This window comes from Cynocephalus volans, chromosome 13, assembly GCF_027409185.1.
Source record: "Cynocephalus volans isolate mCynVol1 chromosome 13, mCynVol1.pri, whole genome shotgun sequence".
Taxonomy (NCBI): Eukaryota; Metazoa; Chordata; class Mammalia; order Dermoptera; family Cynocephalidae; genus Cynocephalus; species Cynocephalus volans.
The window spans coordinates 8,259,144-8,271,088 of record NC_084472.1 but is presented as its reverse complement, the minus strand read 5'-3'; the positions used below and the strand labels follow the sequence as shown (position 1 = coordinate 8,271,088).

Genomic DNA, 11,945 nt, shown 5'->3' with positions numbered 1-11,945 from the left:
AAGACAATTAGCCCAATTTAAAAAATGGTCAGAGGAAGAGTCGGCCAATTAGCTCTGTTGGTTAGAGTGTCCTGTTCTAATACCAAGATCAAGGCTCAGGATCCCCACACAGGCCAGCCGCCGAAACAAACAAACCACAAAACTCCTCAGATAATTCAAATAAACATTTTTCTAAGGGACAGACAGGAAAGGCCAATAAGCACCGAAAGACATATTCATCGTCACCAATAAGGAAATGTCTATCAATACCGCAGTGAGATAATATGTCATACCCTTTAGAAGGGCTGTAAATCAAAAAGACAGTCAGACAAAGTGTTCACAAGGCTATGGAGATATCACAACCCACATATATTGAGGGACAGACTGTAAAATGGTACACACTGTCAGGAAACCAGTTCGGTAGTTTTTCAAACTGTGAAATGGAAACTTACTATGTGGCCCAGCAATCCTACCTTTGGGTACATACGAATGAAAACTGAAAATCTGTCCACACAAAAGTTTCTACAGGAAAGCTCAGATCAGCCTCACTTACACTAGTCAAACAGAGAAAACCACACAGAACGCCAAGGAAGAATACTGAAAGCTGCATGAGAGGGAAGGACACACACACACACACACACACACACACACACAAAGAATACTGAAAGCTGCATGAGAGGGAAGGACACACACACACACACAAAGAATACTGAAAGCTGCATGAGAGGGAAGGACACACACACACACACACAAAGAATACTGAAAGCTGCATGAGAGGGAAGGACACACACACACACACACACAAAGAATACTGAAAGCTGCATGAGAGGGAAGGACACACACACACACACACACACACACACACACACACACACACACACACACACACACACACACACACACACACACACACACACACACACACACACACACACACACACACACACACACACACACGTCCTAATATGGATTTCAGTAAATTCTTCAACACAAAACTCCCAGTCCAGGAAAGAAAGAGATGTTCTACTCAAAGAAAAAATTCAACAACAACAAAGCCAAAGCCTTTGAGACAAGAGCACTATACCGGTCAAGAGTATCCCTCAAACACGGAGAGAGAAAATCCTCTCCCAGACAGAGGAAGGCCGAGAGGATCCCCCACAGCAGACCACTCTCCCAAAGCGCTGCAGAGGGCCCTTCCATCTCAAAGATGACGCTAACGTGCCCCAGCACCACGTCTGCAGGGACGAAAGTCAGCAGTAATGGCAGTAGAAATACAAAGAACACACTCAACCTTATGATGAGGAGAAAACCGCTCCCCGCCCACCCCTGGTGGCCTCGTCCCTACCGCCCTCGCACTCGCAGCGGCGGGGATGGCTCACCAGGCCCGGACCGAGGACACGGCCCCGTGACCAGCAGGCCACAGCCCAGCTGCACCTGCTACTCCGGTCTGGCCCCCACACCATCCCCTGCTAGCTGCTCCCGCAGCAGCCCTGGGACAAGGCGACCCTGCGAGTTGGGGACGGACGGGAGGACGGACGGCCGGACGGACGGACGGGAGGACGGACGGAAGGACGGACTGACGGCGGGGCAGGGCTGGGCTCCTCCGGAGGGGAGGAGGGCGCCCAGGCCTCCTGTCTCTGCCAGCGCCGGGCATGCCGCCCGCCGTCTGCATCCTCCCCACTGGCCTCCGCCGCCCCTCCCGAACTCAGAACTCGGGGGAACCTCCTAAGGCACCCCGTGCCGCCTCCATCTCATCCCGAGGACGCTGCTCCCCTGCCTCGCTCGGGAGCCACAGCCCCCTCACCCGGGCTCTACCTGCTACGGTGCGCTGCTCCCCTCGCGGGTCTCCTCCATCGGCCGCCACTACCGCCGCAGCCGGGGCCGACGCTGCCTCTGGCGCCGCTTCTCCCGTTGCGCCCGGCGCCGCTTCCACCACTGCTGCCGCTGCCGTTGGCGCCCCTCGACCCGCAGCCGCCAGCTCCGCTGCCTCCGCTTCTACAACTGCTGCCGCTGGCGTTGGCGCCCCACGACCCGCTGCGGCCGGCTCCGCTGCCTCCGCTTCCCCAACTGCTGCCGCTGCCGTTGGCGCCCCTTGACCCTGCCGCCAGCTCCGCTGCCTCCGCTTCTACAACTGCTGCCGCTGCCGTTGGCGCCCCTCGACCCGCTGCGGCCGGCTCCGCTGCCTCCGCTTCCCCAACTGCTGCCGCTGCCGTTGGCGCCCCTTGACCCGCTGCCGCCAGCTCCGCTGCCTCCGCTTCTCCAACTGCTGCTGCTGCCGTTGGCGCCGCTTGACCAGCTGCCGCCACCTCCGCTGCCGCCGCTTCCTCCGCTGCTGCCGCTGCCCGTGGCACTGATTGCCCCGCTGCCGCTGGCGCCGCTACCGCCGGCAGCAGGTCCTCCGGTGCGCAGGGGAAACAAGCAGGTTCTGGGGCGCCCGCCTCCCGGCTGCGTCTGGGAGACATGCGCTCCCCGCCTCTCCAGGCCGCCTCAGGGGGAGGAGTCCACACCCCAGAGTGGGCGGGGCCGGGCCAGTGCCTAGGGCAAGGCGGGTGGGAGGGGCGGGAAAACAGCAGGGAGTGTCTGCAGTGGGGTGGGGAGTAATTAGACGTTTTTGTTTAAATGTCACTTCCTCCAAAAGGCCTTCCTTAGCTACTCTATCCTAAACAGCCATCACTCCACAGTCACTTTATTGGTTTATGGTGTTTTATTTTCTTTATATTACACAATACTACCTAAAATAGGTTGTTAATTTATTATTTATTGATTGATCATCTGTCCTCCTCAACAGTATGGGCTCTGTAAAGGTAGAGTCATTAATGTTATTTATTACTGTTATCTCCAGTGTCAAGAATGGTATCTGGTACAAGGAAAGTGGTAAATATTTGTTGAAAAAATAAATGGCGTTACAGCTCAAGTTTTAGCACCTTCCTCCTAGGAAACTGTTTTGATCTTTGGACAGCTCGTCTTTTTTAAACTGCAACATATTTCAAACATTCTAAAAAGTATTATCCATTCATCAATTCTTCTCATTTTACAAAAAGGATACTACACATATGGTTTTCACTTAATATATTAGGACCATTTTTCCATATCAATTTCTTACATTATTTTTAATGACTTTAGATCACTTTACCAATCCAGTATTGAAGAGCACTTAGGTTAGGTCCAAAAGTCTCTTGAGGGCTGACTCCGCGGCGCACTCGGGAGAGTGCGGCGCTGGGAGCGCAGCAGCGCTTTCCCGCCGCAGGCTGGGATCCTATAGAGGGACGGAGGGATGGCCGGTGCGCTCACTGGCTGAGCGCGGTGCGGCCGGTCACAGAAGAAAAAAAAAAATAAAAAGTCTTTTGAGACTAAATCAACTGTCTCTTTTTCCTTTAGCCAATGCCCAAAAGGTACTCCCCATCCGGATCCATCATAGTCCCAGCAAAATACCGCTATCCCCATTATGTTCTATAATTTCTCTCCCTTTATTCCTAACCCTTCCCTTCACCCCCACTGCTTCTGGAGCTTTTGCTTCATGACACTCTCTGCTATATTTTGCATTCTTCTTAGAGTATTCCCTCCATCTCCTATCTTTAAGTGAAACCTGGCTCTTTTCTGAGGTCAATGCTTCCCCTACATCCTTCTGATTGGAAATTGTTTATATTCAGCATACCCTATGTATTTCAGGGTCAGTAGGTAGTATTGGAAACATCATTGCTTTCATTATTGCTTTTTGACCATTATTCCCCCAGTCTCTCATTAAACTCCTATTACCCTGAGGATCCTGTCATTGCTCTACCACCCTCAACTTCTCTCCATTTGTATCATCTATGGACCTACTCACTCTCAATCACTGAATATGTTAACACCTGATTCACAGTCTTCCCCTCCAATTCAACTTTACCATCATCCCCGCTGATGTCAGCATCACAAGAATGACACCAACACGCTGAGGACTAAGTTATTTGACCTTTTCTCAACTCCAAAGACTTTCCAAGCAAGCCTTTCACATAGTCATATCCTAGAATTTGTCATCAATTAAAACTGCATCTGTTTTAAAAGAATTCAGTAATTCAAATGTCTCACTACTTCCTGATGCGCACATCTTAACCTTCAAGCTTGGTTTTTCAACCATTCCCACTATCTCTGCCCATTTGTCTCATCAGACCATTAATTCAAACAGTCATTTTTCTAAGAACTGGGAATAAAGTGGTGAACAACATAGACAAAAAGCTCTGTCCTAGTGGAACATACTTTTTCTCAACTCTTTATCCCTTACCTAACTTGAATTTCATGGTCCAGCATTCCAATCACTCTCCTAACAATGCTCTTTTTTTTTTTTAATTTTATTTTGTCGGTATACAATGTGGTTGATTATTATAACAATGCTCTTAAAAACATGGCCCCTTGTCTTTTTGTTCTCTCCCCCCAAATCTGGCAAAATCACAACACTGGATGAATCCAAATGTCTGCGTTTTCTGTGATTTTTAGTTGGACAATTTATTGTAGATCAAAAACAGAACAAGCAAATAAAGAACAGATCCAGTATAGATTCGTAGTTATTACGCTTAAGTGGGTGCTAAACATTTTCTGACAAAGGGCCGAGCCCATGGCGCACTCGAGAGTGCGGTGCCGCGCGCTCCCACCACGGGTTTGGATCCTATATGGGAGTGGCCGGTGCACTCACTGGCTGAGTGCTGGTCACGAAAAAGACAAAAAAAACATTTTCTGACAAAGATACTATATTTTTCTAATCAGTTCTTTTACTCTCCTAATTTCCCTTTTTCACTATTTATTCTAAACAGATGGCCTTGCTTACCACTTCAGAGAAAATAGAGGCCATCCAATTATCTTCACAGTATCAAATTTACAAGTCTTTCACACATTTCCTCCTCCTACACTGAAAGAAGTGGTTCTTCTTGTACACATGGCCAATCACTCCATTTGTGCTTCTTAGGAACATTTTAGTATTGAATATCTATTCTAGAAACTTAAATACTTTCTTGATTGCTTTATAACCGAGAGCGGTTAAGAAGTTCTCTCCTTTCCATAACCAAACCATTTCTCAATTTATTCCAATCTGGCTTTTACCTTCTACCACTCCACTAAAACTGAATTACAAAATTCATCAATGACCTTCATGTTGCTAAATCCAATGGACTTTTTGTAGTCCTTATTTTACATAATGCCTCTGTAGCACTCAATATGATTGATTACTTCTTTATTTTCTAAACTTTCAACTGTTCTGTTGAAGAAAAAAATACATACAGAAAAATATACCTATTTACAGTATGCAGCTCAGTGGTTTTTAGTTCAGACCGGTACAACTATCACCATAATCTAATTTTAGAATATTTTCATTGTCCCTGCAAAGAAACCCTGTACCCATCAACAGTCAGTCACTCCCTCTTCCCAGCCCCTTCTCCCAGCCCTATACAATTACTGACCTACTATCTATCTCCATAGATTTGCCTGAATATTTCATGTAAATTGTAAATGAAGCATACAACATGTGGTCTTTTTTCACTCAGCATTGTTTTCAAGATTCATCCATGTTGTAGCATGCATTGCTACTTTATTCCTTTTTGTTGCCAAATACTCCACAGTATGGATATACAGCATTTTGTTTATCCACTCATCACATGATGGACATGGGGTTGTTTCTACCTTTTGGCTATTGTGAATAGTGCTCTTATAAACATTCATATACATGTTTCAGTGGATATATGTTTTCAGTTCTCTAGGGTAGATAACGAGGGGTGGGATTGCTGGGCCATGTTATAACTCTGTGTTTGACGTTTTGAGGAATTGCCAGACTGTTTTCCAAAGTGGCTGTACCATTTTATACCAGCAATGTATGAAGGACCTATAAATATCAGTATGTGGAAGTCTTTTGGGGGGACCATTAAGTTTCTTCGTAGAAGACTCCTTCAATATTCTGCATGGGAGGGAGATGTGGTCTACTTCTGGAACAGGGAAGGAATCCAACCTTTCCATTTGCAGACTTTGAATTCATCTCATTTTCAGCCCTATCTGACTCATCTCACCTTCCAAAGTACATGACATTCCTGAGTCCTCTCTCTGTTGAATTTCTCCAGAGAATTAATCTTCTGCCTGGGACTAACATTCCATATATGCCACTGTGGCAGGAGTACTAGGTTTTATGATTTTTGCTTCAAACATCCACATCATACCATTTTTAGTTCCACCCCATATCACCACCTTCCACTGTTCATGTTGCTTCTAACTCCCAAGCCTTGCCAAAATTCTGTGAAATCAATCTCTTTTTGTTTGAATAGTAGCTCTCAGTGTTCTCTACGTGTTAGCTTTCTCCATCCTGTGTAATAGATCACTAATCCATTCATTTTCCACTTTCCAAAAATGTATATATATGTCTGGTCTGTGGATGATCCTTCTCCTGTTAGATTTATTTTTGTGGATTTATGCCTTTTTAAAAATTCATTTACTCTCATTTTACTGATGCCTCAGGAAAGAAAAGAGATATATAAGTGCTATTTTTGTTCTTTCAATCATCTTATCTAGAAATATATTTTCAGAGAGCTTCCATAAATTTCTTTTAGGTTTATTATTAGTTTTCTAAACTTTTCCATTGCTGTTGTGAATGAGCCCCCTCCCCCCACTATATCTTTTAAATAGCTAATGTTGGTATAGTGGTTTATAATAACTGAGTTTTGTATGTTATTGAACTCTCTTAATTCTTTAAAATATTTTTTCAATCAATTCTTATGGGTTTTATGGATGAATAATCACTTTTAATGTAAATAATGATAAAATTTATGTGTGTGCCAATATTTGTATATATTTTTTCTTATATTATTGCCTTGGCTAGAACTTCCAGGGCAATGCTAAAACTACAAGTGATGACAGTCACCTTTGTTTAATTCTGATCTACTTTTTCAGTTCTAAAATATGCATTTAGTTCTTTATATCTTCTAAATGTATGCTGAGACATTGTATCTTTTGATTCATTTGAAGAGTGCTCTTACTTCATGAAGCATGAATATAATAGCTACTTTAAAGTTGTGTAATAATTCAAACATTTTTGTTATTTCTGGTTTGGCATCTATTGATTGTCTTTTTTCTTTTCTTTTCTTTTCTTTTCTTTTCTTTTCTTTTCTTTTTTTTTTTTAGTGTGTGAAAGGCATGGATGGATTTTATTTATTACCCTATATCTACAATTTAATTTGAGGTAAAATATAAGCAACACATAAAAATGCCTATTTCTGCTACCATGTAATATAACTCTCCATTGTGAATATTGTGAGAGGAAATGAACATTCTATGCCATCACATACTCCAGCTTTTCATACAGCTGGTTATTTTACAATTAATTGTTTGCAAAATCTCAACACATGTAAGATTCTCCTAAAATGGCGCAGAACATCAGAGGGTGCATAATCAGCTTACCGACCCATCACTCTCCACACTGGGGCCTCAATGTGACAAGTAGAATTAGGAAATGATGCAGGCAATGACAACCCCTCGAGCCTGATCCAAGCTGGTACATGTGCCAAAGAATTCCACAACATGACAAGTCGGATACGTGACTGAGGGGCTTTAGTGTCGTCTAGTGTGCCCAAGTACTCATACCTGATCTTCAACTTCTGGTACACCGTGCATTTTATTTGGATGAAAAGTAAAACTGGTACAGGTTCTCTGTATTTCGCCTATAATCCACACGCTGAGATACTGACCTCTGACTGTTAGGTGATCCAGAGGGTTTTTCTTTTAATTATGATAAAAAACATATGAACCATGATAGATAGCTTAGGAAAAGGTTTAGTCAAATATACAGATACTAATTGTTCACTCAGTCATTAAGGAGAGCTGTGAACAAAGGTTCATTTAAATGATTTTTCAAATAGAAAACCTAAAGAACTGAACTATCACAGGAATTTTCTCCACTGCAGAAGCTGAGATGTTCCAGTAGGAGATATCTTCACTTGATTGGAAAATAAACACCACAGCTGAAGGCTCTGCTGAATATGTAAAAAGTCCAATGAGATTCATCCCTGTCATTTTCCCTGTCATTTTTCCAGCATTGCTGTAAAATCTTTATAATACATTCCAAAGTAAACCAGCCATTCCCCATCTACAGTCACTCTGCTCTTTAATTCAATTCACAGAACTGCTGAAAAAAGTAGACATTTCTATCTAAAAGTAGAAAAAAAGGTTTGTATAGAAGGTATTTCTGTTATACAAGTATATTACACAGCTTGGGGCGGTAACAGGTCCAAAAAGCTCTTCTCAACCACTGATACTTTAAGCCTAGGAGGGAGCAGGTCTACCACGTGGGGTCTGGTTCTTGCTTGATCTGAGAGCTTCCATCAGTCTCTTTTATTTCTTCTGTCACTGGAACCTCCAACTGGCTTGGCTCAGCTGATTCTTGTATCACTGGGCCTTCTGACTCATTCTGATCAACCAATTGGTTATTAATCACAAGTCCTGGAAATGGTCTAATGACTGTGAATTTGATAAACTCAGCAGAATCTAAGATCCTTCTCATGGAGCTAATTTCCAGGTAACTAGGGGCTTTGAATGATACCCCAGGGGGCATGCCATCAACCGCCACACAGCCAGGGTTGATTGTGATTTTCCTGTAGGGAACTTTCACAGGAAAACCCATCCCAATAGCTTCACCAAATTTTTGACTGAAGAGGTCATTCACTTGTTCTCTTAGCTGTCTAGCTTTTTCAACTTTTGACAGTCTTTCATTATCATCGTCTGGAATTGTCACCTGAATGATGTTAAGATCTTCAACGCCTGATGCAGTAGTATTAACATTGGGTGATGAATTTATTTTTCTTGGAGGGCTCTTAGAGGAGGTGCTCTCCTTAATTGCCATCTCAAACATTTCAGGCTTTTTAATAATGAACTTAATTTTGGCCTTGTTTCTGAGTATCTTCTCCAGCCTCAGAATGCCGAAAGTAGATGGTCTTCGGAATGGCACACCCTCAGGTAGGCCTTCCACATAAAAATCTTCTGGGAAAGATTCAAATAATGCAAATGGCACTTTCACAGCCTGTTTAAGGCCAAGAGCTTCGCCACATTTTTCATTGAAAAGATTTTCAATTTTCTGTTTTAGGTCCGTGATTTTGGCATTCCAGGCCTCAAAGGAAAATTCTCTCCCTCGAGGCTTGAAGGGAACATTAGAACCATTAGTCTGGGTAGGGGTTCGAACAGTTGAGGTTTGAGGACTGTTGTTATTAGGACCTTCAACAGTGACCTCAGTTTCAGGAACCTTTGAATTACTCCCAAGGCTTCGTGGTCTTTTTGGAGACTGCAATGCTTTAGTGTTTATCTTACTAGCCATTCCAGGAGGCAAGTAGGAAACAACTAGTTCAGGTTTTCTAACAACAAACTTGATTTTATTACTCCCACAGACAATCCTTTCAAGTCGTGGAATTCCAAACCAGGTAGGGCTTCAAAAGGGAATTCCTTCTGGCAAGCCTTCTACATAAAGGAACTCGGGATTTGATTCGAACACAGGATATGGTACTTTTACTGCCTCAGTAAGTCCAAGAGCTTGAGCAAATTTCAAATTAAAAATCTCTTCCACTTGCTTCCGTAGCTTGGTAATTCTGACATTCCAATCTTCTTTGACTGGTGTATTCGTTCTCGGCTGAGTAACTTCAGTTGTACTGTGAGTCAGAAGTTCTGGTCTTTTAATAATAAATTTGATTCGATTGCCGACTTGAATGATTTTTTCCAGCCTTGGGATTCCTTACCATAAGGGACTTCTAAAAGGAATGTTTTCTGGTAGTCCTTCAACATGTTTCTTAATCACAAAATGAATCCTTTCCTTGGCAAGTAATATCCTCTCAAGGCGAGGAATTCCATAAGGAGATGGTCTTCTAAAAGGAATTCCTTCAGGAAGTCCTTCTACATAAAGATCTTCAACATGAGACTGGAAAAGTGGGTATGGGATCGTCACCGGGGCTTGGCTTTTATAGCTTGAGCATATTTTCTTTCAAACAACTCTTCCACTTGTTCACGTAGATCAGTAATTCAAGCATTCCATTTCTCAAAGTTGAACTCCCTCACTTTTCGTTTTCCAGCATTGGCAGGTTCCGTAACTGGTGGCTGCAGTGGCTCACTGCTCTTTGGTCTCATAGTAGGCGGAGAATAATCATCATCTTCAATAGTCACCTCAACTTCAGGGTCCTCACTTGTTTCTGAAGGGACTTGTTGAGTAGAATCTTCTGCTGGTACTTCCATTTCTGTTCCTTCATTGCCCTCTGAAGAATGATGGCTTCCTTGAATATTATATTGATAGTAATCAGGATCTTCTGATTCTTCCTTTACTGTCACAGCTTCCATTTCCAGGGAAATGCCAGAATCCTCTGTGGGTTGTTTTCACTTTGATGGGGCCACAACTTCCACCTTGGGATAGTATTGACCTTTCAGCATCTGTTACCATCACACGACCACCAAGGTGCTTCTTTGGCTCTAGGAAAGGTCTCTTAATGATAAATGAAATCCCTGCTTTGTTCTCCAAAATCCATTTCAGGGTTGCAAGATCATAATTCTCAGGGTGTTTAACGGTAACTCCTTCCGGAAGCCCCTGCACTACCACAGCCCCCTGGTCTCCTAGCATCTTCTCATACGGAATGGGTACCACTGTGGATTTGCCTAAAGCTTTCCCATAGCAAAAGCAGAAATAGTCCTCAACTGTTTTTCTGAGTGTTTCAATCTCTACAGCATCTACATTCATCGATTCGCCTGGGTTGTAGATTTCATTTTATGCATCTCCGCAGCCTTTTCTTCTTCTTCAACACAGTATTTTACGAAATCTTTTTGAAAATCCTTTCTGGTATTGACAAAAGCACGTCCTCTTTCGGTTCCAACAACAAACACATCTGTTTCATATACTGAAATGCAGGCCACTTCTGCCTTGGACTTGGCCAGTTCTTTACACATGGACTCAAGAGCAGACATGAGGAACGTCACCACCATCCTGCTCTCTGAGGACTCCTCATCTTCAACAGGCAGCGTGGACACTGCTACTTGAGCCATGATCCCCGAGTGCGGCAGCCTCCAGGCAGCGCCAGGGCCGGGGTGCCGAAGAGAGGCGAGTGTGGGCCGCGGGCGAGCTGCGGCCACCATGGAGCAGCCTCGGCGGAGGCGAGCTGGGGGTCGGGCAAGAGGTGAGAGGGCGAGGGGCCCGTGCGTCTCGGCCGCGCTCCTGTCACCGCCGCATGGCCGCCCCAATTGTCTTTTTTCTTATGAGTTGAGGTGTTCAAGGTTCTTCATATGCTGAGTATCTCGGGACTGTTTCCTGGACATTTTGAATATTATGTCATGAGAACCTGAGTTTTGTTTAAACTCTAAGGAGAATTTTTTGTTGGTGTTGTCATTTTGATGTAGTTTTGTTGTAGCAGGCATTCGAGCAGGACTGATCCAGAACACAGTTCCAACCTGTTTTCTGTGAGGTGTTGTTATAATGTCAGCTAAATTTTCAAAGCATTTGCGGTGGTATTTGGATCAGTCCTACATGTGCCCCACAGAGTAGACAGTATGAGCCCTGGATAATGGTCAGTCCTGAAGCTCAGTTCTCAAAGGGCTGCTATCTGCTACTTAGGAATGGACGTCAGAAAAGTTTTCTGTTAAGGACCAGATAGTAAATATTTTAGGCTTTGTTGACCAAGAGGCAAAATCCATGACAGGGTATACTTAATTAACAAGGAAAATAGTAAATTCCACAACTTTTTTCTTGGTACAATTTTAAAAATCAAAACAATAATTGAGTACACTTTTTAAAAGTTCATATCTACTAATGAGAAGAATGGAAATTGTTCTTTTGGTAGGGGGTAGGGAGAGAATATTTCCCCTACTAGGGTTCGTAGTTAATATTCCCTATCATCCAAATTTAAAATGTTCACGTGTTAATGTTGATCTGTAATGATATGTTTATACAGGGGCTCTTCAAAAAGTTCATGGAAAGATTTGTACTATCTTTTAAT

General features: G+C 43.5%; 1 protein-coding gene and 1 pseudogene across 1 annotated transcript; both read right to left on the bottom strand.

Moving 5' to 3' along the window:
• Positions 1 to 8,134: 8,134 nt before the first annotated feature.
• Positions 8,135 to 9,952, bottom strand: LOC134361843 (general transcription factor II-I-like; the record flags this gene model as incomplete). The annotated part of the gene is given in 1 exon segment (XM_063076974.1): positions 8,135 to 9,952. A coding segment is annotated over 1 exon segment (1,686 nt), but the record flags the coding sequence as incomplete, so codon positions are not given.
• On the bottom strand, positions 9,952 to 10,998 carry LOC134361844 (general transcription factor II-I-like; annotated as a pseudogene).
• Between the last annotated feature and the right edge of the window lie 947 nt (positions 10,999 to 11,945).